Consider the following 27,834-nt stretch of genomic DNA (forward strand, 5'->3'; position numbering starts at 1 on the left):
GGGATCGGAGGCTGCGGAGCCTCGAGCCCGGGGACCCGGACCCGGACCCGGACCGGACCATGGCGCGCGCCGCCGCCGCCTGGGCCGTGCTGGCCGTCGGGCTGCAGCTCTGGGCCGCGGCGCGCGGCGTGCCCGCCCAGGTGGGTGACCCGCTCAGCCGTCCGGGGCTGGGGGCGCCGGGTCGCCGCTGGGACCCGCTGGGGACCCCAGGCCTGGGACGCACCCCGGTTCCTCCGCGAGCCCCGGGGCCCTCCCCCCACTTTCCCCTGCGGGGAGGGACTGGGCGGGGGCGCGCGGATTCTCCTTTCTTAGAAACACCTGGGCTGCGAGTCGGGAAGCCGGGCCCTGGGGCGGGGTGGGGGGCTGGGGGGGGAGGGGGAGGGGAGGAGGAGGGGGAGGGGAGGGGGAGGGGGAGGGGAGGGGGAGGGGGAGGGGAGGGGGAGGGGAGGGGGAGTAGCCAGCCGCTGCCCGGCGTCCAGTCAGGGCCGCGTCTGCTCTGGGAGTTTATTGAGCTGGACAGACATGCTCGGCCAAGGGGCTCCAGAAACACGGAGGCCCCCGGAAAATGGAGACCCCCGTATTCAGCCTTCACCTCACCCTCCACAATAGGGGGGGAGGGGTTTGAGTTTTGCAAAGGGAGCAGATCCTTTCCTATGAGGGAGTTCACTGTCTGTAAGGTAAGGCCACCCCATTTCACAGAGAAGGGAAACTGAGGCCTGGAGAAGTCATGTTTCAAGGAAGGCATGGGAGGAGCCCTTCGTGGGCATTTTCATGGCGGGGCAGTGCGCCTTCCGGCCCACCTGGGAGGGAGGAAGGTGAGGTGGCCTTGGCTGTGGTGGCGGAAGGTGACTCAGTCACCACCTGGACCAGGAGTCCAGTTGTCAAGGGCTGTCAGACCAGAACTGACTCACTCACTCACCCACCGTGCGTTCCTGGAGGGAGCTGGAGGGGCATGGTCAAGGGAGGTCCAAGGTGGCCTCTGGGTCAGGACTGTCCAGACTAGACCAGAGTTGAGCGATGTGCAGCTGAGTGAGTGTGAGGGCTGCGTGTAAATGTGGGCGGGCTGTAGTGCCCAGCCTGACGTGGGTCATGTCACAGGCGCTGGCTTTTGGAGGGAACTTGGGTCTGCCTGGGTCAGCCTTGGAGGCCTGGTGACAGGACAGGGGGACTGCCAGATGCAGGACTTTGAGGGACCCCCGGAAGGAGTTCTGGAGTTGCTTGAGGGATTTCTCCCCACTTCCTTCCCTTTCAGACCTTTTTAGTCAGCTCTGACTCTTGCTGCCTAAAATAATTGCTATGAACTGTTTAGCTGACCTGTCCCTGCTTCTTGCAGCTCGAACTCAGGACCTGGGTGCTGTCCCTTAGCTTTTTCTGCTCACGCATAGTGCTTTATCAGGGCTGGGAAGATGGCTCAGTGGTAGAGCGCTTACCTTGCATAGTGCTTTACCACTGCTTGAGCCATAGCTCTACTTCTGGCTTTTTGGCAGTTCACTTGGAGATAAGAGTCTCATGAATGCAGTTCTCAGATCTCAGCCTTCTGGATAGCTATAGGGTTATAAGCGTGAGCTACGAGCGTCTGGGCGCATTGTGTTGTTAAATCTGGTTGTGTCTTACCCAGGTTGGTGCATAGAAAGGTCCTGAAAACCAGGACTGTGGGTTCCTCCTCCTGCCTAGCAGTACCATACATAGCCCTGAGGTTTGGGACCACCTACATGTTGTGTCGGGTGCTGTGCTAGAAACTCTGCCACAGCGTTGAGCTGTTAACCTCCTTTCTAGCAGCTTTTACAAGGTGGGTGGTTCCTGTTGAGAGGTGGGAAGGGTCTAGAGAGGTCATGCCATTTCCTGAGCCCAGGGGGCTGGGGGTGAGGGTGGGGGTGGTGAGAGGGTAGGATTCGAATGCGGTCTCACCTGACCTAAAGCTCTTTTCCTACACCCTCCCCATGCCTGCGTCCCCCCCTGCCTGCAGTCGTCACCTCTAAGTGGGTTGGAGACTTTGCCTCTTTCATCTGCTCTGTCTGCCAGCTAATGTGGACTGCGTTGTTTCATTCATTCATTCATTCATTCATGAACGCCAGTGAGGCAGGCAGGATTGGCGAGGGCTGGGTGCCCTCTCATGGAGCCACACTGCTGCTAACTAGTCAAGACCTTTCCAACCCTTGTGACCTGAGCCCAGTAAGTATTACATAGATTTGGGGCCCTGGCCCAATGGCTTTTTAGAGCACTGTTCCATTCCATGGCCCTTCCCACCAGTGCTTCTCAGAGGAGTAGCCTGGGTGGTTCTAGAGGTGGGAAGAGTTTGCTGCTGGCTGTGGTATGTGCGTATCATGTTCGCTCAGTGCTGTCTGTCACCTCGATCCTCAATGTTATGCCCAGCTGGCTGCTTTTCTATTGGTGAACATGCTGCACATGCACACAAGCCTCAGAACCGTCACACCCCTTTTCCCTTTTCCCTTGAGTGCTCCTCTACCGCCATCTCCTGAGCTCACCTTTGTCTCCATTCTGCTCAATGCACCCTGTAGCCTACAGTAGCTACCTGCCAGCTGCTCTTGCTCACCTGATGTGCCCATTACAGCTGTTGGGCAATGTCCCTCGCTTCCATGCACTCACTTCACTTGTGATAATCAGATAATGAGAAATATGAGGAACAGGAGCTCCTGGTTGGAGATCCAGTACCTGCTACATAATCGGCTTTCAAAGGAGATTGATCAAGCTGGGAACAGTGGCTCAAGCCTGTAATCCTAGCTACTTGGGAGGCTGAGATTTGAAGGATTGAGATTTGATGCTAGCTCAGGCAAAAAGTTCACAAGTTCAACCAATAAAAAGCCAAATGAGTGTGTGCCTGTCACCCCAGCTAGAAGGGAGGCATAGGTCTGTGGGCCAGACCATGAGGCAAAATTAGAACTTATTTGAAAAATAATGAAAGCAAAAAGGGATAGAGGGAGTGGCATAAATGGTAGAGCACCTGGCCATGAGTTCAAATCCCAGTACCACCCCCTCACCTCCAAAAAAGAGCTTGAACATATATTTAAAAAAATTCATTTGACCTTTATAATGGCCTAATTTGTGTGTGTGTGTGTGTGTGTGTGCGTATGCGTGCATGCACATATGCTAGTACTGGAGCTTGAACTCAGGGTCTGGACACTGTCCCTTAGCTTTTTTGCTCAAGGCTAGTGCTCTCTACTTGAGCCACAGCTCCACTTTTGTTTTTTGGTGGTTAATTGGAGAAAAGAGTCTCATAGGCTTTCTTGCCTGGGCTGGCTTCAAACTGATCCCCAGATCTCACCCTTGAGTAGCCAGCCGCTGGTGCCTGGCCTGACCTGATTGTACAGATGAAACAGAAGAGTTTGATAGGCCAGCGGAGGGTGCTGGCTGGGTTCTATCTTGCCTGTCTCTCTCAGGGCCTTCTTCTGGTTTTTTCTTCGTGTTGTATGAGGTCAGCAGAGGCCAGAGTCCTCTCCCTAAAGAGTGCTCACACCTCCATGTGCCTGCTCTGGTTTTTGACGGCTGTCTGTTGGAGGTGACTCAGGCCTCAGTGGGCATGCAAGTATTTGCTGTGGCTTCTAGACATGCTCTCGCTCTGCTGGGGGTGGGGGGGTGAGGGGAGGAAGGGAGGCGGAGAGGGAGCTTCGATGGGGCCGGGCTGTGTCCCCTTCCACTGCCCATCCTGCTGCATTACTGGGTTGCTGGGACTACAAGTATTTTACAGCCTGTGGCAGCTGCTCGTGGGCATGGGGCCAAGGTAGGTACCACAGTCGGCTTAGAGTCTCTGGTAGCCATGAGGCCCTGAATCTTGGGTGGCAGATCTTCAGTTGCCCACAATTCCTGCCCAGCACCCTACTAGCAACTTCCTTCCTACTTGCCTTTTCCTGCTGGCTTCCTGCGCCATCCAGTGCCCCGACCCAGGCTTCCCCTGTTACCTGCTCCATGGTCTGGCCTCAGGCCCCCACATGGTCGCCACTTCCTTACCTTGCAGAGTTGTAAGTCATTTGGGGTGAAGAGGGTGCTTTTGATAAAATACAGAGGGGTGCAGGTGGTCTCTAAACCTATTTGTCTCTGTGGGGCTGAGGCTCTGTGTCACTCTGAGGGGGAGGGAGAAGCCTCGTGGGGCTCTTCTGAGCTGTCCCCAAGTGACTTCCTGGAAGGACAGAGTGGCTCTGAGGAAGATCTGGGTGTTGGGAGAGTAGAGATCACGGCTAGCTGTGTGATCTTATAAGTCCCTTAACATCTCTGGGCAGAGGCCTCACTCCCGGTGAAAGTATGACTGGCCTGCTCTGAGTGTGCCTGACAGTGAGGTGGGGCTGGGGTTCCAAGTCTCCCCAGGAATGTCTTTGTCCCCCAGCATGTCATCTTGCTCACCCCAGTGCCACTTGCTTTCGCAGAAATTATTTCCCTTCTTGGGCCCCAGAGGCAGTAAGACTTTGTGGCTGCCAGTCCCCTCTCGGGAAGCTGCAGCATCAGCTGAAGCCACAGGCAGAGCTGGGGCTCTTGGGGCACCCCTCTGCTGCTGTGTCCCTTAGCACTTCTCACAGGCCTGCAGCTAGCTCCTTCCCCAGATCAGGGAGCGTGTGCAGGTCTGTGGCAATGGGCTGGGGGGTCTGCAACCCACAGCCTGACATAGTCCATGAGCACAGAGGGCCTTTGTCACGTCACTGGTACAGTCACCTGCCCCTTGGTCGTGGTTCTGCGTGGGGTGATTGGTTTGCCCCCCCTCCACACCCTATCCCTGGTGCCCACACCCTTTTTCCATCGTGACGCCTTGTGATGTCACAGCAGACGGTGACACTGCTGTGGTTTGGAGGGGAGAGGAGGAAGTGTGTGCAGCCCAGTGAATCTGTGTGTGTGTGCGTGTGTGCGCGTATGTGTGCATGTGCGCACGTGCATATGCCCACACCTGTATTGGGCCTTCAGCTCCACGCCTGCCACTCTCTCTTAGTTTTTGTGCTCTACCACTTGAGCAACACACACCTCCGCTTGCAGTCACCACATCTGGTGACTGACTGCCCCTGCCACACCAGTTGTTGATTGTCTGGAGGGGCTGGAGGGCCAGTTCTCAGGCCCTGGGCGAACCTGCTGCCCTACTGACTGAGTTCCATGGGGAAAACTGACAGCACAGGGTGACTTTTGTTCCAGAGTGCTAGGGTCCTTCAGATGCCCAGGCAGAGACAGAGCAGGAATCCCCAGGGCATTATTTCTGGCTTGGCTTTGATCTCAGCCTGACCGAGGCCCTGACACAGTCAAGCTGCTATGGCCTCGGATTCAGGGAATTGAGGCCTCTGAGGGGAGGGCCAGGTGGCTGGCAGTATTTGGGGACATCTTCCAAGCTGTTTGGAGGGGGCTCTCAGGGGAGAGGGCCAAGGCTGCAGGTGGAGACAGGAAGAGGGACCTGGGTGCTGCGATTCGGTCTGGGCTCAGCCTCCATCCATCCCAGGGGGACCTTGGTCGCCAGCCTCGGAACTTCAGCTGTCTTACTCCTAGCCAGATTAGCAAGGACTTCCTCAACCCAGCCTTAGAAACCAGAGACCTCATTTCTGACTTTTTGTTGGTGGTGGTTGTGGGGCTTGGACTCAGGGCCTGGGCCCTGTCTCTAAGCTTTCTTGCTCAAGGATAGCACTCTATTACTTTGAACCACAATTCTGTTTCTGGTTTTTAGATGGTTAATTGGTGATTAGAGTCTCACAGACTTTCCTGCATAGGCTGGCTTTGAACCATGATCCTCAGATCTCAGCCTGAGTAGCTAGGCTTACAGGCATGATCCACAAGCGGCTGCCTATTTTTGATTTTTTGCTGCTTAACTGGGGGTAAGAGCTCTTGGATTTGTCCTCCCAGGCTGGCTTTAAACTTGGGTCTTCAGGTCTTAGCCTCCTTCCAGAGTAGTTTACAGATGACAAAATGGTGGGACTGGAAGGTGAGGTTATAATAGGGTGTGGTGTATGTGTGGTCCCTGGAGGGAGGGGGTGGTGGGGAGTCAAGAGGTAACCCAGGAAGCTCGTGATGGGAAGGAAGGACTCGTGACTTGTGACCCTGTCCAGGTTTTAGAGGTGTCAGAGAAATGATGGTGGAAGAAGCGTTGGGCAGAGGCATCAGCTGGTGGCAGGGCACAGAGGAAGGGTGCAGGGGGTCAGGTATCAAAGAGGTAACTGGGGAGTTGAGGACAGAATGGTGCAGATATCTATTCACAGGGCCCCACCCCCACCCCCGTGCCCAGGATCCCTGCTAAGGAGGCTGTACTCTGCCTGAGGCAGAGCTGAAGGAAGTGGGGTGTGTGTGTGTGTGTGTGTGTGTGTTGTGTGTTGTGTGTTGTGTGTACACGTGTATGTGTACTGGGGCTTTAATTCAGGTCCTCTTGCTCTCACTTGACATTTTCCACTCATGGCTGGTGCTCTACTATTTGAGCCACACCTCCATGTTTTGGGCTTTTTGTTGGTTCGTTGGAGATCAGAGTCTCAAGGACTTTTTCTGCCCAGGCTGGCTCTGAATCAAGATCTTCAGAAGTCAGCTTCCTGAGTGGTGGGGATTACAGATGTGAGCCACCAGTGCTGAGCTGCTGGAAGGTTCCAAGGAGCTGCATGCAGTCTTGGATGTTGGAAGGAGCTGCATGCGGTCTTGGATGTTGGAATAGCTTTGGTTTCTCTGTAAATGGGCCTAAGACTGTAAACGGAGAGGGAGGAGTACTGCTGGTGAGAGTGGCCGATGTTAAGGAGGAGATTGACAGGAGGGGACAGTGTGGTGGAGGCATTCTCTGTTTTACTAGACTTGGAAGCAAGGGCTATACCCCAGCATCTTTGTACCCTGGCACACAGCACAAAGCTTGGCCCCAGGAACTGGATCCCAGCCTGGGCTTCCTGTCTGGCCCACTTACTTCTAAACCAACATCACAGGCAGCAGCCGGTGGGGTGGGGTGGGGTGGGGTGGGATGTGTCAGCCTGGCTGCCTGTGATGTGGCAGCCCTTTCTGACGTGATGCTTTTGCCTCTGATGGCAGACAGGCCCTGCTGTGTGTGGCATTGCTGCAATGGCCTGTCGCCATGTGGTTGCACCCCCACGGTCCCCGGGGCTTCAGTCTCAAGGCTCCAAGGTCAACACTCAAATGCCTCTGCCACCCCTGTCACGCCCCAGGGCTCCAGGACCTGCTATGTAAATGCTGTGGTTTCTCTATTGCTTGAAGACGCCTTCTATCTGTGCTGGGGGCTCCTGGGATCCTTGGGCAGATGTTTCTGCGTGTCCCCACAGCTGGAACATCTGCCCCAGGCCAAGAACAAGGACGAGGAGGAAGAGGAAGAGCAGGAGGAGAGTACAGACTGCTCTGTGTAAGAGAGCAAGGAGACTTGGAAATCAGTAGCTGATGCAGGCTCCTGGGGTCTGCCATTTAGGGCCCTTTGGGTGAGCCTCAACTCCTCTGGCATCTGATCGGGTTACTGCCCCCTCACCACAAGGGAGGGGCCCTGTCCCCTGTGCGGGTCTGCTTCAGCACTCAGGGGCTTTGCCATAGGGCTTATTGGGGCCGTTTTTCCCCCATCTGCCTCTCCCTCCCAATGCTGTCCCCTGCCTGCCTCCACTGGCAGAACCAGGTGTAGGGGAGGTTGGCCAGGCTGCTGGCATCTGTGGGGAATCTGGGACACAGGAAAGCTGTGAACCTACGCATGGAGCTGGGGAGCATCTCCCCGTCTGTCTCCTTGCCCAGGCTGATTCTTTCATGATCTGTTTATAAAAGCACAAGAAAGTACTCAGCACCTCCACCTTGCTGTTGTTGTTTTTTGGTACCAGTCCTGGGCTTGAACTCAGGGCCTGGGCACTGACCCTGAGCAAAGGCTGATGCTCTACCACTTGAGCCACAGCTCCATTTCTGGCCTTTTTTTTTTTTTTTTGGTGGTTAATTGGAGATCAGAGTCTCATGGACTTTCCTGTGTGGGCTGGCTTTGAACCATGATCCTCAAATATCAGCCTTCTGAGTAGCTAGGATTACAGGTGTGAGCCATTGGTCCCTAGCAGATTCAGGGATAACTTTGTTAATTCATTTCATCCGTCATCATCCATCCATCTATTTATGTCTCTACATAGCACCACCACCAGACCATATCATTCTCTTCCTCATTATTACTACCATTATCGTGGTCATTTATCATCTGTCCATCCTAACCTAACCACATCCCTCTCATCTATCTGATTTTTTTCAGTTCTCTCCCCATGGGATCAGAAATCTGCACCTGTTCAGTGAGGGGGGTCACCCCACCCATATTTTTTGGAGTTTCACATAGGCCCTATATTTGGAAAAACGGATCTGTTAAAAATGCTGAGTGAGCCCAGCGTAGTTCATCTTAACTTCCTCCTTTTAGAGTCCCATCCCCCATGCGGTGGGTGGGGTGTCCATCTGAGCCTCCCCTGATTCAAAACAAAGGACCAGAGGCCTCCCTAGCCCTCCATTTCCCAGAGGCTTCCCTAGCCCTGCGTTTCCCAGAGGCCATTGCCACACTATGGGGACCTCTGAGCCCCCCCTTATCTGGCTTGGTTCCCTGCAATGCCCCCTAGCCAAAGTTCTAGCTCAGCCTCTGCTCTGGGGAGCCCTGCTGGGGGTGGGGGTGTGTGACCTTTTGTTCTGCTCTGTGTAGGGGCTTTCTGTTCCTCATTGTTTGACCATGACAAAGTTGTGGTTTGGTGGGTTTTTTTTTTTCTCTCTACCCAAAAGGATAAACAGGTCTGGAGACTGGAGGGAGGGCTGACCCCCTCTGCTACACCGAACAACAGGAGGGAGATGGGGAGGGGCCTCATTCAAACGATGTTGGGATCCGAAGGCACTTTGGAGGGAGGAGGCTGGAGGGGTCCAGCTGCTGCTCCATGAACAGTTTGGCCCAGGCATGGCCGGCCCTTTCCCATCAGGCTGCTCAGGCCCTGCCGGGAAACCCTGCCCCCATCCACCTCCAGCCAGATTTCTCTCAGCCCAGTGGAGCCACCCACCTGGTTCCAACGTCCAGGGCACTTGAGGAAGCCCCTCGCTGCCCTGGGGGGACGTTGTTTGAGGAAAGAGGCAGCTGAGGGGGGTTGGAGGCCCTGTTTGTTTGGGGCCCCTGGTGGGGAGTGGACAGGGACTGTATGCAGCAGTTAACATTGTCTGTGGAAGGTGCCCTGAAGGTCCTGTGTTTGCAGCGTACAGAGTTGTCATTGTCACCATTGTCTCCCATCCGCCCTCCCCCCTTCCCCACCCCAGTCCCCTCTGTGGGCCCCTCCCTGGCCCTTCTCGGTCATCTTTATAGGGTCAGATAAGCAGATCCTGCCTGGCAATGGTGTTTCGCAGCTCTGGGGAAAGTTCCTTGCTGACTTCCTTGTTAGTGGCACAGCCTCCTGGGGCCTGAGACCCACACCACCGAGGGTGGAGATGGCTACCCCAGTGCCTTGGGACAAGCAGTGAGGTCCCACACAGGGGTGGGGGTGGGGGGCTGGATCTGATTCTTGTTTGTTTTAGGTTGTTGAAACCGGGTTTTGCTGTATGATCCAAGCTAGCTTTGAACTCATGATTCTCTCACCAAGTGTGCTGGGATTCCAAGCGGGCACCACTACGCTTTGCTTAGGTGGCCCCCTTTGTATAGGGCACCAGAGAACTCTCTTGGGTATTGAATTAGGGAGAAATACTGAGTGCGTGCAAGCGCACCTGTGCGCACAGTTATGCACGCTTTGACTGTGTACATGGGAGTTTATAGTCTAGAGGGAGTTTCGGTTGTTCTGTTAGACTCTGAGTACCACATCTCCTCAAACCCTGTCAGAGCTGACTGACCAGGGCAGGGGTAGCCTCAGACAGCCTGACTGGCCAGGCCAGGGTGGCAGGTGCAGTCAGGTTTCGGCTTGGTGGTGCTGGTGCTCAGGCCAGAACCCCACCTCTGCCAGACGTGACATTGGGAGGAGGCCCCTTGGGTAGGTTGGCACTGCTCAGTACCCCTCCCTGCCAGGCTACAAGCTGGGCAGAAAGGCGTCCAGCTGCCAGCTGCAAGGGCTCCCCGACCCTGAGCAGCAAAGGGGAAGGCCGGACTGGGTGGCTCAGGCCTGAGCAGGGCCTGCCTGTCTGAGACGCTCCCTTAGTGGCTATGTGGAATTTTGTCAGACAGCTCAGAAATAGCATGGGAACAGAATTCCCCAGAGGACCCACAGCAGGGAACTCTGCTGCCTGGGTCATCACCCCTGATGGCTTCCAGCTGTTGGCACCGAGTTGCATGCAGCCAGGCCCGTCAGTACTGCTTGTTGGGCTCAGCAAAGGAGACAGGCAGGGCCAGGCCGCCTGTGTCGCCTGCTACAGGGACCATGGCAGTGAGGATTCCCAGGCGGTGCTGGGACGGCGTGGGGGGGGGGGTGGTCACAGGAGCTCACCTCCTGCCTGGACCATGGCAAATGGCCAGGGCCACACAGGCTGGAGGTGCCAAGTGTTGTAGCTGCCAGATCCTTCTGATTGACTGGGTGTGGGTGTGTGGGTGTGGGTGTGTGGGTGTGGGTGTATGCGTGTACCAGTACTGGGACTTGAACTCAGGGCTCTTGCTTGGCTTTTTCTGCTCAAGGCTGGTGCTCTGCCACTTGAGCCACACCTCCATTTCTGGTTTTGTGCAATTAATTGGAGACGAGAGTGTCTTGGGCGGGGCGCTGGTGGCTCACGCAGTCATCCTAGCTACACAGGAGGCTGAGATCTGAGGATCACAGCAGGAAAGTCTGTGAGATTCTTTTTTTTTTTTTTTTTTTGTCAGTCGTGGGGCTTGAACTCTGGGCCTGGGCGCTGTCCTTCAGCTCTTCAGCTCAAGGTGAGCGCTCTACCACTTGAGCTACAGTGCCACTTCCGGTTTTCTGGTGGTTTATTGGAGATAGGAGTCTCACGGTCTCTCCTGCCCGGGCTGGCTTTGAACCGTGATCCTCAGATCTCAGCCTCCTGAGTAGCTAGGATTACAGGCATGAGCCACCAGCGCCTGGCTAGATCCCAGCCTTCTGAGTAGCTAGGATTACAGGCGTGAGCCCCCAGCGCCCGGCTGTGAGATTCTTATCTGCAGTTAACTTTCCAGAAATCTGGAAATGGAGCTGTGGTTTAATGTGGTAGAGTGCTAGCCCTGAGCAGAAGAGCTCAGGGACAGTGCCCAGGCCGAGTTCAAGTCTCATAACCACCACCAACAACAGTGTCTTGGATTTATCTCCCTGGCCTGGCTTCAAACTGCAGTTCTCAGATCTCAGCTTCCTGAGGGCTTGGATTACAGGCGTGAGCCACCAGCACCTGGTTTTCTGACTGGCTTCTTTATAACTGTTGTCCAGGGCTACTGGACAGTACTCCACGCTGCCTGTTAGATATTTGAATATCTTCTGTGTCACCATGTGTTAGGACTGAAGTCCAGAGAGGTTGAAACACTTTCTAAAGGCCTTCTGAGGGTGAGTGGTAGAATGAGGAATTGAAACTTGGTCTTCTTGCCTCTCTACCCCTCTCCAAGGAGAGGACGGTACTCCTTCAATAAACATTTGTGTCATTCCCGTCACTAAACATTTATTATGACCATGTGATTGCAGCTGGCTGGACAATGGGGCCTCAAGCCAGCTCCTGGTCCCTCCCCTGGTCCTCTCGGGGTGACGTCTGTGCGACTTTGGGCTCAGTGTACACCTTCTTCTTTGCTTGTGTAAACACACACAAGCCTCTGAATTTGCCTGTGGAGGAGCCTAGCAACACTGAGCGAGCTCACATCCTGCTGTGGTGGTTCATTCATGCTTACATCCTGGTGGTGGTGGCTCATTTATGCTTGTACCTAAGGGACAGCTTGTCTTTTTTTTTATCGGTTGTGGGGCTTGAACTCTGGGCCTGGGTGCTGCCCTGAGCTCTTCAGCTCAAGGTGAGTGCTTACCACTTGAGCCACAGAGCTACTTCCGGTTTTCTGATGGTTCATTGGAGATAAGAGTCTCATAGAGTTTCCTGCCCTGCTTGGCTTTGAACAGTGATCCTCAGATCTCAGCCTCCTGAGTAGCTAGGATGATAGGCATGAGCCACTGGTGCCCGGCTGACTGGTTGTCTTTTTTTTTTTTTTTTTGGTCGTGGGGCTTGAACTCTGGGCCTGGGCGCTGTCCCTCAGCTCTTCAGCTCAAGGCGAGCGCTCTACCACTTGAGCTACAGCGCCACTTCCGCTTATCTGGTGGTTTATTGGAGATAGGAGTCTCACAGTCTCTCCTGCCCGGGCTGGCTTTGAACCGCGATCCTCAGATCTCAGCCTCCTGAGTAGCTAGGATTACAGGCGTGAACCACCAGCGCCCAGCTGACCGGTTGTCTTTTGAAGGAAGACTGGAGCTCAGGGATGTGTGGCTAGGAGTCCTAGAACAGGCCCCATGATGGCTGTCACTGTTGCTCTACAATCCAGTGGAGAGAGAGAAACTCTGTGTCTCTTTCTGGTTGTCTATGTTAGAAATGCTGATTTTTTTTCCCCCTCTCTTTTTTGACTTTTGGTGGTACTGGGATTTGAACTCAGAACATTGTGCTTGCTAGGCAGATATTCTACCAGTAAGCCATGCTTCCCACTCTCTTCTCTTTCATTCCTTGCTTTGCTCATTCTTTATGGAGGCCCATGGCACAGAGATTGAAATCTTGAGCGGTGAAGTTAGACAGGACTGGTGTTTACATCTTTCCTTGTCACTGGCTGGCTCTTGAGAACCATCTTCCTGTTTCCTGGCCCATACTAGGCCTGCAGCCCAGAGCCCTTCTTTGTCTGGCTTTAGTGAAGCCTCTTTGGGGTCACACCCTTGTCTGAAGTCCAATCTCTGGAAGCAGAGCCTGAGGTTAGGATTTCTGTGCCTGTGATTGACAGGGGAGGACTCTCAAGGGGAAGGGGTGGGACAGCCAGAAGGGGCGGGGCCAGCAGAGGCCAAAAGATTCTGTCAACTTGCCTGGCCAAGCTTGGGATGAGGCATTAGTCTGTCCCATCTTAAGGCTGAAAGAGGGCTGGGAAGCTGGCTCAGTGGTAGAGGGCTTGCCTTGCATGCATGAGGCCCTGGGTTCGATTCCTTGGTATCACATAAACAGAAAAAGCTGGAAGTGGTGCTGTAGCAGTAGCCTTGATCTGAAGAACTGAGGGATAGTGCTCAGGCCCAGAGTTCAAGTCCCCCCCCACCTCCAGCTGGAGAGCCCTTGTCACCCAATGTAGCAGCCTTGGGGGACAAGCACCCATGTAGAATGGTCTGCTCTAGCCAATGTGGATTTCCTGAGGGCCCTGGGGTGACACATGTCTGAAACTGCAAGTTCAATGATGGCACACCCCCTGCATCGCTGGCATGGCATGGCAGCTGGGCGGAGGGCAGCCGTGTACCCAGGACTTTGATTGTCTGTGGCCAAGGCCACTGCGAGTTCAAATCTTCCCGGGGAAGGCCTGTGCTTCCACCTGCAGACATGAGTGTGCTGGACTGAGGAGGGAGGCAAAAGAGAATCAGACACTCCACATTCAGAGAGAAAAGTCCCATCCATGGCATCTGGCAGGGGGGAGGGGGGGGGAGGCCAGACATTGGCAGGACTAGGCCGGTGTCAGAGGTGTAGCGTCCGGGCACTGCCCTGTTCATGGCTGACCTGCCTTCCTCCTAGCAGGTGACTTCGACGTCCTACTCCCAGAGCTCTGGAAACAAGTGCCAGAAGGAAGAATACTTTGAAAATAAGGTCCAGAAGTGCTGCCGCATGTGTCCCCCTGGTGAGGGGCGCGCTGGAGTCCTGGAGGCGGTGCGGGGGGGCGGGCTGTGGCTTCGACTCTCTCTCAACTCCCGTCTGGTGGCATGCATTACGAGGCCTTGGTGGCTCTTGCTCTGGGCCTTTGCCAGCTGCCCCCTCCGTCTGGCACACTTCCTAGCTCTCTCTAACTCTACTCGTCTTTCAACCTCACTCACCCGTCCCCTCTCCCTGCCCTACACTTCCCAGCTGGCTTGCATGCCTTCTTGGGCACAGCCTGGGGCAGGTCATGTTTGCATGACCCGCGTGGTTGCAGCCTGGCACCTCCAGGCCTGAGACTGTGGCTTGGTCTCCACTGATTTCGCAGCACATGGTGTGTGCCTGGCACATAGTAGGTGCTCAGTGTCTATTTGAACTTGTGGGTGTATACTATACCCACTCTACAGGTTGCCTCCAGACTCTGTCCATCCAGCCACGTTCATACCTGCACTCACATCTATAAAGCACTCGGGGTGTGTTCTGTTCCATTGTTGGGATTGGACAGAGCTCAGGACGCAGGAACCCTTGCCTTCTAATGGAGACAAATCTCCAATGGCTGTGTGGCCCTACCTGCCAGAAAGTGCTGGAAAGAAAAATCATAGTGGGGCAGGGCATGCTGTTTTATGTGGATAGTCAGGAAAGGTGTCTCTAAGCAGGTGACATTTGGGCAGAGCCTTGCAGGAAGTAAAGGAGCAAGCTGCATAAACCCATGAGGAGTGGCAGGCCCGCAAGCGCAAAGGCACTGGGGTGAGAGATTTTGGTGAGCTCGAGGACTAGCCAGATCACTGAGTGTGGCTCAGAGTGGGTGAAGAGTATGAGAGATGAGGAGAAAGAGCGGGCCGTGGCAAGGAGTTCAGATTTCATTCTATAAGAGTCTGGAAGCTCCTGGGACAGTAGCTTGAGATGTGGGTGAAAACACAAGGCCCTCTTTTTTTTTGGCTGGTCCTGAGGCTTGAACTCAGGGTCTAGGCACTGTCCCTAAGCAACAGCTGCTGCTGCTTCGGCTACTTCGGCTGCTGCTGTTGCTGCTGCTGCTGCTGCTGCTGCTTTTCTTCTTCCCCCTCCTCCTCCTTTTCCTCCCCCCTCTCCTCTCCCCTCCTCCTCCTCTCTCTTCCCCCCTTCTCCCCCCCTCCTCTTCTCTTTCCTCCCCCCCCCCTTTCCTCCTCCTTTTCTTTTTTGGTTGGTTGTGGAGCTTGAACTCTGGGCCTGGACACTGTCCCTGAGCTCTTCAGCTCAAGGTGAGTGCTCTTGAGCCACAGCCCCACTTCCTGGTTTTCTGGAGGTTAATTGGAGATAAGAGTCTCTTGGAGTTTCTTGCCCAGGCTGGCTTTGAACCATGGTCCTTAGATCTCAGCCTCCTGAGTAGCTAGGATTAGATGTGTGAACCATCGGTGCCTGGCAAAATTAGGACTTTTTTTTGTTGGTTGTGGAGCTTGAACTCTGGGCCTGGGCACTGTTCCTGAGCTCTTCAGCTCAAGCAAGCTCTACCACTTGAGCCACAGAGCCATTTCCCCTAAGCTTCTTTTGCTCAAGGCTAGTGTTCTATCACTTGAGCCACAGTGCCACTTCTGGGTTTTGTTTTTGTTTTTGTTTTTGTTTTTCAGTCGTGGGAGCTGAACTCTGAGCCTGGGCACTGTCCCTCAGCTCTTCAGCTCAAGGCTAGCACTCTACCACTGAGCCAACTTCCCAGCCCCCACTTCTGTGTTTTGAGTGGTTAATTGGAGCTAAAGAGTCTCACTGGTACTTTTCCGCCCTGGTTGTCTTTAAACCGTGAGCCTCAGAATCTCAGCCTTCTGAGTAGCTAGGATTACAGGCGTGAGTCATGGGGACCCAGCAGGGAATTTCTTACTACCTCCTTTTCCCTGTAGCTCCTACCCCTAGATAGAGAAATTACTACCAATTGTCAAAAAGAAAGGAGCTGTAAGGGAATTCTTACTAAAGTGTGATTGACTGCTGGGGGGGTGGGTCGGTTATCAGAGGTAGTGGTGGAGTGATGGCTGGGTTGGAACAGTACCATGAGTTCCCTCTCATGGGCTTGGGAACTGTGGACCCCTGGCTGAGCCCAGGCTCCTGGGAGAAGCTCCACCCTGCTGAGACCTCCGGTGCGTGCTTTCTAGGCCAGCATGTGGAACATTCCTGCACAGAGACCACTGACACGGTGTGTGTGGACTGCGAAGACAGCACCTACACGAGGATCTGGCACTGGGCCTCCACGTGCCTGAGCTGCAGGGCCCCCTGCGGCGCCGGTGAGTGACAGAGAAGCAAGGCCCCAGCCTCCTCCCTCTGGCCTCCTCCTTGTGGCCTCCTCCCTGCCATCGTCCCCCACTCGGATCCCGCTGACCGACCCTGTGGCTACGGCCGTATGGCCCCTGTACCGGGAAGAGGTTGGAGCAGTCAGTGTGGAGACTGGAATGACCCTGGCTGCCTTCTTGCTTTTCCAGACCAGATCGAAACTCAAGCTTGCACCCGGAAGCAGGACCGGGCCTGTATCTGCAGGCCGGACTTGTATTGCATGCTGGGGAACCCTGACAGCTGCAAGTTGTGCGTGCCACTGAGCAAGTGCGGCCCCGGCTTCGGCGTGGCCAGGAAAGGTAGGGGGCTGCGGGGGGGGGGGGGGCTCTGCCTCACAGTGGCCGGTGCATTGGTCCACCCGCTCACCTTTCATTCTATGTGCCACCATACCTGAATAGGCACCCACTGTGTGCCAGGGCCTGGGGACCTAGATATGGACCAGACTAAGCTCAACGCTGCCGGGGACGGAGGAGACAGTGACCTCCTAGCCTAGAGACTGGCCCTGTGCACATGTGTGTCCAGGTGTGTGTGGGTTGTGTGAACATGCACGTGTGTCCATGTGTGTGTGAGTTGTGTGAACATGCACACGTGTGCTTAAGAATGGAGGTACAGCTGGGTGCCGGTGGCTCACGCCTGTCATCCTAGCTACTCAGAAGGCTGAGATCTGAGCATCACAGTTCAAAGCTGACCTGGTCGGGAAAAGTCTGTGAGACTCTTTACTCAGTAAACCGGAAGTGGCGCTGTGGCTCAAGTGGTAGAGCGCTCGCCTTGAGCTGAAGAGCTGAGGGACAGCGCCCAGGCCCAGAGTTCAAGCCCCATCACCGACAAAAGAAAAAAAAAAAAAAAGAATAGCGGTACAAACAGTAGTGACAGGCCCTTAGCTCCGGGCGTGCTGGAGTTGTCCACAAGCTCTTTTCTTTCTCTTGAAGGAACTGCGAGCAGAAACGTCCTATGTACCGCTTGTACCTCTGGAACATTCTCCAACACCACTTCATCCACGGACACTTGCAGGCCCCACCGCGTGTGAGTGCCAAGCCCTTGTTTGTGAAGGAGCAGAGGTGGGGTGCTTCAGGGGAAAAAGTCTGCTGACGCCGGCTTCTCTGAGGGTGGCACAAGGGTCCTGGGGCAGGCGCAGGTGCTGTGAGCAGAGGAGGCCTTGCTGTGCAGAGCAGACTGGGCTGGGTCCAGTGTCAGGGAGAAGAAGCTGGCGACAGGAGGGAGCACCCCCAGAGGGAGCGTGCATGCCTTCCCGCTCGCCCATCCCAGCGTGGCCCTCTGCTCCAGGACGAGTCAGGTCTTCTTCAGCTTCTCCTCCTGACCACCCTCCCCTTCCTCCTCCAGCTGCGCTGTCCTGGCTGTCCCTGGCAATGCAAACATGGATGCCATCTGCCTGTCCTCCACCCCGGGCGCAGTCCCAGAGGCGGACCCCACATCCCAGCCCCTGACCGTGGGACCCCAGCCTGTGGAGCCCAGGACAGGGCCCAGCCCAGCGGCGAGCACCTCCCTGCCCTTCCCCCATGGCACCAAGCCCCCGGCTGAATCAAGCAGGACCAGCATCTCTCTTCCCATTGGTAAGTTAGGAGGGTTCCTCCCTCCTTCTCTTTCCTTTGCTTTCACCTCTCCCCTTTCCTTCTTGTCCTCTCCCCACCCCCCTTTTTTGTGGTACTGGTCCAGAGGCTTGAATTCAGGGCCTGGGCACTGTCCTTGAGCTTTTTTTTTTGCTCAAAGCTAGTGCTCTACCACTTGAGCCACACTTCCACGCCTGACGTTTTTTGGTGCTGACTGGTAGAGAAGACTTTCCTGCCTGGGCTGGCTTCGAACTGTGATCCTTAGATCTCAGCCTCCTGAGTAGGTAGGCTTACAGGAGTGAGCCACCAGTGACAGGCTTTCCTCTCTCTTTGGTCCCTCCTTTTTTCTTTTTCCCTTCCCCTGTCTCCCTGTCGTCCTCTCTCTCTTTCTCCCTTTCTTTCTCCTTCCCTTCTCTGCCTCCCCACACCCTTTTTCTCTCTTGGTGCCATTAATGAGGCTTGAACTCAGGGCCTCATGTTCTCTGTTTTATTTTTTTGCTCAAGGCTGGTACTCTACTACTTGGGCCACAGCTACATTTATGACTTTTTGGTGGTTGATTGGAAGTAAGAGGCACTTGTCCTTTTCTGTCCAGGCTGGCTCTGAACCTTGATCCTCAGATCTCAGCCCCCTGAGTAACTAGGATGCAGACGTGAGCCTCCAGTGCCTGGCTTTTTGTCTCTCTTCTTCCCCTCCCTCTCTCCCTCCCTCCCTCCCTCCCTCCCTCCCTCTTTTCTCTCCTTCCTTCCTCCTTTCCTTCCATACTCCCTTCCTCTTCCTGTCTTATGAGTCAGATGCTGCCGTGTCCTGGGACACTGGGGGCAGTGGACAGGTAGGTCTCCTCAAACCTGGTGCCCTCATGGAGACTAGAATTCCTGCCTGGGACAAGTTGGGTCCTGCTTGCTATTTCTGGTCGCACCGTTTGGCTGACAATGAGCCCGCAGGCCTGGTTGACTTCTGGTGATCTCTACTGGGGGTGGACTGACTGCCCTGGGCCAGAGGTGTCCCATGTGACGGGTGGCCCCAGGCTGAATGTGGCCAACAGGGGTTCGACTTGTCATCCAGTTTGAGAACCTTGGGCTGGCTTCTCCCTGGCAACACCTCCAGCTGCCTTGCGCATGGAGCCCTGGCGGAGGGAGGAATTCTGTGTCTCTCTTCCTCTTAGGACTGATTGTGGGGGTGACAGCCCTGGGTCTGCTGCTGGTGGGATTGGTGAATTGCGTCATCCTGACCCAGAAGAAAAGTACGTTTCCTTCCCTGCTTCCTTCATCCCGCTTTTTTTTTGGGGGGGGTGGTGCAGGGGGGAGGGGGTCTAGCACGGTCCCTGCTTGGGGGCAGCTTGGAGTCTAAGGCACAGATTCTCTCAGCCCTTCGTGGGGCTGCTGGAAGGCATGGAGGGCGCTGGACTTGGGGAGAACTCTCCAGAAAGCTGCAGCCTGGGCGCTGGGCAGCTGTCTGTGGTTGGAGTGAGTGCGGGGAGGAGGGTTTAGCCGATGGCTGCCCAGAGGTGGGAGAGGAACTGTGCTGTGAGCTAGAGATCTGGAAGGTTCTTCTGGGCATCGTGCGTGCCTGGTGACAACAGCTCCCCAAGGCTGGCTTCACCCCACAAGCTCCGCTTGGGCCCCCAAAGTCCTCCTGTTAGAACAGACCGGCCACAGGAATGCCACTCCCTGACCTGTCTCCTCTCTTCTCTTTCTAGAGAAGTTTTTCTGCCTACCGAGAGAAGCCAAGGTGGTGAGTGTCCCTCTGTCCCCACTTCCAGCCTACTTCAAGTCAGACAGTTACGGCAGTCGGTTCTGTGTGTCCATCCAGGCTGGGGACGTGTGCTGAGCCCTGGGTGGCCCCAAGACCCAGGTTCCCACAAGGCTTTTGAAATCAGACAAACTGGTTTTTGTTGTTGTTGTTGTTGTTGGTAGTTGTCTTGGGGCTTGAACTCTGGGCCTGGGCGCTGTCGCTCAGCTGTTCAGCTCAGGGCCAGCGCTCTACCACTTGAGCCAAAGAGCCACTTCTGGTTTTCTGGTGGTTTATTGGAGATAAGAGTTTTACGGACTTTCCTTGCCTGGGCTGGCTTTGAACCATGATCCTCAGATCTCAGCTTCCTGAGTAGCTAGGATGACAGGTATGAGCCCCCGGCGCCCGGCTGACAAACTGGTTTTATCTCCTGATTTTAGAGAGGGCCAGGACCTGCCCCAGGCCACGCAGCCCCAGTGCCTTTGCCCCGCTCTGGGATATTTCAGTGTGTCTCATCCCCCCCCCCCCCCCCGTGGCCACTTCAGTTCCTTGGTGCTGCCTGGTGGTGTGCAAGTGTCCCCGCTCCCCCCTCCAGGTCACCCACTCTCCCAGCCAAGTGTTGCCCCATCAGTGGCCTGGGAAAGCTCTGGGTGCGGCCCCCTGGCCCCCACTTCCTCTTCCCTTTGCTGAGCTTACATTCACGCGGTGGAGCCACCCAGTCTCTGCGGGTGGAGAGCGGCGTGCAGAGCCCTTTGCGGGGCTGGGAACCCCTCCTGGGGGGGCACCCCCAGCCTGACTGCACCATGGCCTCCTGCCCCTCCCTGTGGTGTGAACACCCCGCCCCGGCCCTCGTGCAGTGTGCTCAGAGGGACAGAGCCAGGCCGGGCCCCTCATTGTGCCCTCACCCCATACCCAGAGCAGGAGGCCCCAGCCTCCCCAGCGTACGGATGAAGAACTGAGTCTCGGGAGCTCTGCTCGCTCCCGCCAGGGCAGATTGTTAGGCCCGTGCTGTCACTCAGGTCCCACAGGTGGACGTGGCCAGTGGCTGCCCTACTCTGCCAGGACTGCCCTCCCTGTGTCCCTCAGCCCCCAGCCCCGCCCCTTGCAGGCCTGGGCCACCACCCCCTTGGGCCCTCAGCTGGGGCCCAGACGTGATGCTGCAAAGCCAGGCTCTGGGTGGGACCAGCCGTGGGCCATGCCCACACCACCCCCGCACACGCTCACGCAGGAGTGCATGCTAGCAACCAGTGGGAGCCTTTGTCAGCAACTACACAGATGCAGTGCCGGCCTGGGCAATGTTGTTTGTGCTGCAATACACAGGCCATGTGATTGATTATTGACCCAATTTCACAGCCCAAGACCCATGGCCCAGAGAAGTTAGGTAACTTCCCAAAGGTGGCACAGCTGTTGGGAGCAGCCTAGGGTTCCCTGGGAGCATCCCCATCACCCTGCACAAACCTCACCACTCTTTTTTTTTTTTTTTCTTTTGTCGGTTGTGAGGCCTGAACTCTGGGCCTGGGTGCTGTTCCTCAGCTCTTTAACTCAAGGCTTGCACTCTACCACTTGAGCTACAGCACCACTTCCAGTTTTTTGGTGGTTTATTGGAGCTAAGACTCTCAGGGACTTTCCTGCCCGGGCTGGCTTTGAACCATGATCCTCAGATCTCAGCCTCCTGAGTAGCTAGGACTACAGGTGTGAGCCACTGGTGCCACACGGTGCCACTCTTAGGCACAGATGCATGGCTGTACACTCAGAGATGTGTGTGCAAGTGCATGTGCCCTCAGCCTACACACACACACACACACACACACACACACACGGATCTGCACAGATGCATGGCTGTACACTCAGAGATGTGTGTGCAAGTGCATGTGCCCTCAGCCCACACACACACACACACACACACACACACACACACACACACACACGGATCTGCAGGAGCCTGTACAGGGTCTGGATGAGCTGGGTCTTGCAGGTGTGTGTGTGTGTGTGTGTGTGTGTGTGTGTGTGTGTGTGTGTGTATGTGTGTGTGATTGGGATTTGAACTTAGGACTTTGTGCTTGTTAGGTAAGCACTGTACCACTCGAGCCACAGCTCCAGCCCTTTTTGCTCTGGTTGTCTTTTATGTGTGTGTTGGCAAAGGGGCTCAAACTCGGGATGTCACATTCTCATTCAGCTTTTCTGTTCATAGCTGATACTCTCCGGTTTGAGCTACTATTCCTCCAGTTGAGCCTGTCTTCCCTCCCCTCCCCTCCCCTCCCCTCCCCTTCCCTTCCCTCCCTTCCCTTTCTCTTCCCTCCCCTTCCTTTTCTCTCCCCTCTCTCTTTTTTTTCCATTTTTGTGTCCATCCTGGGGCTTGAACTCAGGGCCTAGGTGTTTTGTGCTCAAGGCTAGTGCTCTACCACTTGAGCCCCAGCTCCATTCCCCACTTTTTTGGTGTTTAATTGGAGGTGAGAGTCTCATGGACTTCCTTGCCTGGAACCACAGGCCTCAGATCTCAGCCTCCTGAGTATCGAGGATTACAGGTTGAGCCACCGGTGCCTGATTTAGGATTTTTTTCTTGATAAGTTCTTGCATCTTTGCCCGTGTCCTGGATTCCAGTCCTATTGTCCACTGCGTTCAGGGCCGGGATAGCAAGCAGGCACCACCATGGCCAGTCTTTTTTCCTCCTGTGATGGGGTCTTGCAGGCTGGCCTTGATCCGTGCTCCTCTGGATCTCTGCCTCCTGCTGAGTAGCTAGGATTAAAGAGTGAACCACCAGCACCTGGCCTGGGGTCCTGTTTCACGTGAGCCTCGGCAGTGCTCCCCCTACTGGGGCTGGGGGAACAAGACCTCGTGGCATCTGAACTTTGCAGCTGGTGGGGGAGGAGCAGTGGTGACCTTTGAGAATTTCTGTTCCGCCTGGCCCTCACCTCCAGCAGGGAGGTGGGGCCCAGGCCAGAAAAGCCCCTTCTTTAGAGGTTGTGACTTTGACATTTGGATGCTCGTCCCCCCCTCCAGGCTGGGGGTGGGTGGGTCTGGCCCGTGGTCCAGTGCTGGCTGGGAACTTGGAATGTCCTCCATCACTCCTGAACTGGGGGACCTGGTCTGCCAGGCGCCCAGGGGAGCAAGAGGGGCCCCTGGGCAGCCTGAAGCTCTGGCACACTGGCCTGGCTTCCTCATGCGCTCTCCATGACCAGCTGTGTGATTCTACACACAGGACTCGGCCTCTCTGTGCTTCCCTGATCTTGTAGGGATTCCAGCCCGGAGTCTCAGGCTGTGGGTTGGGCAGGTCTCAGGTAACAAACCTGGTGGGCGGGGCCAGGAGCAGGGGCTGCAGTGATTGGCTGGTGGCATCTCTGCCTCCTAGGCCCCTCACAGCTGGAGTTGTATCCCACACTCTGGAGGAAGGCCAGGGGTCTTAGCTCATGGGAAGGAGGGAGATGTGGGCCCCCCCCCCAAGCCCTTACCTGCAGCAAATGCTGAGCCTCTGCCTCTCCCACCTGCCCCCACCATGTATGGCACGGCCCACCAGCAGATCCATTTATGCCACGGATCATGCTCACCCTGGCGGTCCAGGTCAGGGTCAAGGTGAGATGGCAGCCATCTTTTTTCTTTCTAGAATCCAGTGGTCGCCCAGAGCCTCAAGGGAGGCCCTCAGCCAATGTCTGGTCAGTGTGAGCAAGCTTAGAGAGGAATCTTGTCGTGGCTTAAGTGGTAGAGTGCCAGCTTGAGTGAAAAAGCCAAGAGGCAGCACCAGGCCCTGAGTTCAAGCCCAGTATCAGCACAAACCAGTCAAGCAAACAAACAGCCAGAAACATGAAAGCCATTCTTGGTTCTCAGGCTGTATGGCCTTGGCCGTGCCTTGTCTACTTCTCATTGAATAAACTCCTCTGTGGGATTTCCTATGTTACTGTCAACAGGCACTGTTCTGGGCATTTGATAAATCATTCTGCTTTAGCTGGGTGCTGGTGGCTCACACGGGTAATCCTAGCTCTTCAGGAAGCTAGATCTAAGGATCATGGTTTGAAGCCAGCCAGTCCAGGCAGAAAAGTCTGTGAGACTCTTATTTCCAATAAACTGCTCAGAAAAGGCTGGAAGGGATGTAATGGCTCAAGTGCTAGAGAGCTAAATCTCTCTGGTTTAATCTTCATAATGATCCTATGGCATAGCTTACTAATTCCCTTTCTAGGTGAACACACGGAGGCACAGAAAGGTTAGGTGACTTGTCCAAGGTCACACAGCAAATGAATGATAAGAGTTGAGATCTAACCTCATATGGTCTGGATCCAGAATCCATGCTTTTGGCCAACTCCTGGGACTGATGGCGACTTTAGGAAAGTCACTTTTCTTCTCCTTCCTGCTAAATGAATGAGGCTGAGTAGCCCGGTCCTCTTAAACCTCAGCCTCCCACAGGGCAGCTGGGTGCTACTCAGAGACCCCAAACCACGGTGAATCAGAAGCGTGTGGCAGGGGCAGACACGTCACGTAAACTGTGAGGCTTGCGTGGCAAAGGTGGCAAGCAGGGGTGGCGCTGACCTCTCTTCTCGTCCTCCCAGCCTTACCTGCCTGCCGAGAAGGAGCAGCAGCACCTGCTGACCACGGCCCCCAGCTCCAGCAGCAGCTCCCTGGAGAGCTCGGCCAGCGTGTTGGACAAGAGGACACCCGCTAGGCACCAAGTGCAGGCACCAGCCACGGACAAGGCCACGGGGCCCGGGGAAGCCCGGGCCAGTGCCAGGTGCTCAGGTGAGAGGCAACTTGGACTGAGGATAGGGTTCTGTCCCCTGGGCACCAGTGGCTCACGCCTGTCATCCTAGCTACTCAGGAGGCTGAGATCTGAGGATTGCGGTTCAAAGCCAGCCCCGGTAGGAAAGTCCATGAGACTCTTACGTTCAATTAACCACCAGAAAATCGGAAGTGGCGCTGTGGCTCAAGTGGTAGAGCGCCCACCTTGAGCTGAAGAGCTGAGGGACAGCACCGAGGCCCAGAGTTCAAGCCCCCTGTCTGACTAAAAACAAAAACCCATTGGAAGTTGAGAAGACTACCTAGGAGGGAAATGCACATGGCGCCCACCTTCTCTGTAGAACGCTGCAGCCCGGAAGCTCAGCCCGCTGCAGGGCCTCACGTTTCCCCGGTGGTCCTGAGGTTCAGGGAGCCTGGGCGCCCGCTGTTAGCCAGTACGGTGGTGGAGGACCCCAGGGCGCGTTGCTACTCCTGGAAATGATCCATCAACATTCTAAGCACAGTGCGCTGAAAGCGCATCACTCCCCACCAATGTCAAGTTGAAAGTCAAACCATGGGCAGTTGTTGGGCTTGTGCATTTCTTTTTTGGAGGGGGGAAGGGTCAGTCCTAGGGCTTGAACTTAGGGCCTGGATGCTGTCCTTCAGCTTCTTTTGCTCAAAGCTAGCACTTTACCCCTTGAGCCATAGTTCCCCTTCTGGCTTTCTTTTTTTTTGCTGGTCCTGGGCCTTGAACTCTGGGCCTGGACGCTGTCCCTCAGCTCCTTTTGCTCAAGGCTAGTGCTCTACCACTTGAGCTACAGCGCCACTTTCCCCTTGTTCTGTGATCAATTGGAGAGAAGAGTCTCACGGACTTTCCTGCCCAGGCTGACTTCGAACCAGGATCCTCAGATCTCAGCTTCCTCAGTAGCTAGGATGACAGGTGTGAACCATAGCGCTCAGCTCCAGCAGGCTTCTTAACCTCCCTGAGCTACAGTTTCCTCCCCCGGAGATGAGTCACAGCACCTCCTTGGCAGGGCTGGTGAGAGATGAGTAAACTGGGCCCTGCTGGGCACCTGCCAGTCTCCTGGGCTGACCACTGCGACCACCACCACACCCCGTTTCCCCCGGCAGCGTGGTGCTGCGCTGCCGTGGCTGCCGTGCCCGCACCCCGCTCTGCCTGCCGCACCCCTGCTAGCTGACACACCCCCCTCCCCAGGAGCTCCCACTCAGCTCCCACTTCTGTTTTCCTCCCACACCCTGCCCTCCTCGGGATAATGTCTTGCTAGACTGAAGCCTGTGACCCAGGGCCTGAGCCAGTGCCTGAAGCGGAGCAGGTGGCCCTGCATGCTTATTGAATGAATGAATGAATGAATGTGTCCATATAAACCAGTTCCTTCTGGCTTCTCAGCCCCTTATACCATGTCAGGTGGCTTCTTCCTTTGCCCTGGAGCAGGAACCTCCCCCCCTCCCCCCTGCCCCAGCATCTGCCTGTCCCCTTCCCCCTCTGCCCTTCTCTCAGCTGCTTCTCCCTGGCATCCCTCCCTCGCTCCTTGGCCTCACCTTACTCTGCTCCCTGCTGGTCCCTCCCACCCCGACACCCCTCTCCGCCGCCGTGTGACTGCGACAGCCCAGAGCTGGGCCCCGTCCACCCCCACAGTCTCCTTCATGACTGCAAAGGCCATGGGGGACACTGGGTGACATTTGGGGGTTGTGGAAACATGTCCTGGCCCTTATGAGGCTGCTGCGGGCCTAGCAGGTTGGCCGGCTCCATTCTTCCCCAGGCCTTCCTCTTCAGGGTCTGGGAGGGAGTCAGGCACCGGGCCGGGTCCCAGGCTGCCCCAGTAGGTCTGGGCTTTGCAGCTGCTTGCACTCAGATCCTCTGCAGACCTTGGTCTGCTTTAGCTAATTGCTCCCTTACAAGTCTGGCATGGATGGGCTTGGTGAAGGCGGGATGCTGTTGTGTGCAACTGAGGCACACAAGAACAAGTTCCCCAGCAGGGCTGGGCTCCTGGCCCCTTGCTCTTCCCCATGTCTTAAGTTGCCCCTGGGCACAAAGCAGGCTGCAAAGACAGCCACCCTCTACTCCAGCCTCCCCCTAGACTGACACCTCCCACCTGTGCTTTCCAGAGTCCCCCGGCGGCCACGGGACGCATGTCAAAGTCACCTGCATCGTGAATGTCTGTGGCAGCTCGGAACATGGCTCAAGTTGCTCTTCCCAGGCCAATACCACGGTGGAGGACCCAGATGCCAACCCGGTGGGCTGCCCAGTGGTGGCGGCGGCAGCGGCGGCAGATGAGCAGGTCCCCTTCTCCAAGGAGGAGCGCCCCTTCCATTCCCATACGGAGACCCCAGAGACTCTGCAGAGCCCCGAAGAGAAGCCCCTGCCTCTCGGTGTGCCTGATGCGGGCATGCAGGCCCATTAACCTGGCCGGTATAGCGCGTTAACACAGCCGCTCACCTCCAGCAGGACAACCCTGCCAAAGGGCCCCCAGGCCCAGGCCTCCCCTCCTCCCCGGGTGCTGGGGCTCTTTCTGGGTCCCTTCTGTGAGGACCCCTCCACTGGGCCTGTGAACTGGGGTGCTGGGGCTCTTGGTGGTTTTCTCTGGGGGTCCGAGAGGCTGGTTGGGGAGGAGGGCCTGTGTGTCACCCAGGAGGAAGGACCATGCTTCCCCCCGAATGCCGGGACCCCCTGACTGGCCCCTCTGCGAGGCCCAGCACACCCCTGTAGGACCTGGGGGTCCCTCACGTTTGCTCAGGACTCCAAATCTTCACTTCTTCTGCCTGGTCCTTTGGAACCTTGGTGGGAAAGAGGCCCAGAGGACCCTGGCAGGCAACCCTTGCCCGGGGCTGCTGCTGCCCCGTGGGACTCCGGCCCTGGGTTCCAGCCTCAGTACCACAGGGCAGGGATGGGGAAGCCGACAGAACCACCCCACCAGCCCGTGTGCTGCCTGCCTGGTGTGTATTGACCTTCACTCTGGGGTACCCCGACTCCAGCCTTCACCGGGGCCACACCTCATCCTGACAGGGAATGGCCTCCACTGGAGAGGTCCCAGGCCCTGCACCCATCTTGCTCGAGAGGCCCCAGGCCCTGCACCCATCTCGCTCCACCTACCTCAGCCTGGATCTTCCTCCTCTAGCGCTGCGTTGCTCCCTCCCGCGTTCCCGGTGTCTCTGGTCCTAGGGGGAACTGCAGAGCCTTTCTGGTACTGAATGAGAGAGCCAGTTTGTGTCTGTGTTGCATGTTACGGGTCTGCCCAGCCCACGCTGTCCAGTTAAGTGGCCCACCCAGAAGAGGCTGCAGCCAGTGTTTTTTCCCAACAGTTGGATTTTTCCCTATTAGCCCATCCGGTTCCCCCAACCCATGCCCTGATCTGGAAAGAAGGGGCTGGGGGTCCTATTCAGTCTCAGGTACTTGGGTTGATCCCTTGTTTGTGGAACTTGTCTGCAGAAACACAGCCGTAACCATGGAGACAAAAAGGCCTTGCACTTAGAGAATCAGGGTCTCAGACTTGCCCACCATTGGGTCCTGTGGGGCGGTCGGGATGAGCCCCCTGGTGGCCAGTTCTGGAAGTACCTCGGGTCTCTGGGATTGCTGAACAAGAGCAAAGGAACCATACATTGGAAAGACTTTCTGAGCGTGGCCTCTATTTCCCCTGCTTGTGTTGATCCAAGATGATGAGCACTGGATGCTGGACAGCGTTTGTTCTTATAAATAAATGTTGTTGTACACGTTGGTCCCTGGCTCTTGCTGGGGTCTGGGGTGGCCATTGGTCTTGCCATCCTGCCATCAGTTTGTGTGAGGAGAGCTGGGGCCATGGCCAGCACAGCCCAGAAGGACTCCCCATTACAGCTGCACTG

General features: G+C 56.1%; 1 protein-coding gene across 1 annotated transcript; it reads left to right on the forward strand.

Moving 5' to 3' along the window:
* Positions 1 to 27,710, forward strand: Tnfrsf1b (TNF receptor superfamily member 1B). The gene is made up of 10 exons (XM_070037404.1): positions 1 to 140; positions 13,573 to 13,672; positions 15,804 to 15,932; positions 16,128 to 16,277; positions 16,908 to 17,001; positions 17,320 to 17,549; positions 18,710 to 18,787; positions 19,244 to 19,278; positions 23,814 to 24,000; positions 26,104 to 27,710. Exons 1-10 carry the CDS (start codon positions 60 to 62, stop codon positions 26,397 to 26,399), a joined length of 1,380 nt encoding a protein of 459 aa, XP_069893505.1. The 5' UTR covers positions 1 to 59; the 3' UTR covers positions 26,400 to 27,710.
* The last annotated feature ends 124 nt before the right edge of the window (positions 27,711 to 27,834 follow it).

Source organism: Dipodomys merriami, unplaced genomic scaffold (assembly GCF_024711535.1).
Source record: "Dipodomys merriami isolate MVZ:Mamm:240054 unplaced genomic scaffold, mDipMer1.0.p SCAF_28, whole genome shotgun sequence".
Classification (NCBI taxonomy): domain Eukaryota; kingdom Metazoa; phylum Chordata; class Mammalia; order Rodentia; family Heteromyidae; genus Dipodomys; species Dipodomys merriami.

Coding starts and splice junctions, on each gene's coding strand:
- Tnfrsf1b (XM_070037404.1), top strand. CDS start 60: ATGGCGCGCGCCGCCGCCGCCTGGGCCGTGCTGGCCGTCGGGCTGCAG. Junction 19,279..23,813: donor TACCGAGAGAAGCCAAGGTG/GTGAGTGTCCCT, acceptor TCGTCCTCCCAG/CCTTACCTGCCTGCCGAGAA. Junction 24,001..26,103: donor GGCCAGTGCCAGGTGCTCAG/GTGAGAGGCAAC, acceptor TGTGCTTTCCAG/AGTCCCCCGGCGGCCACGGG.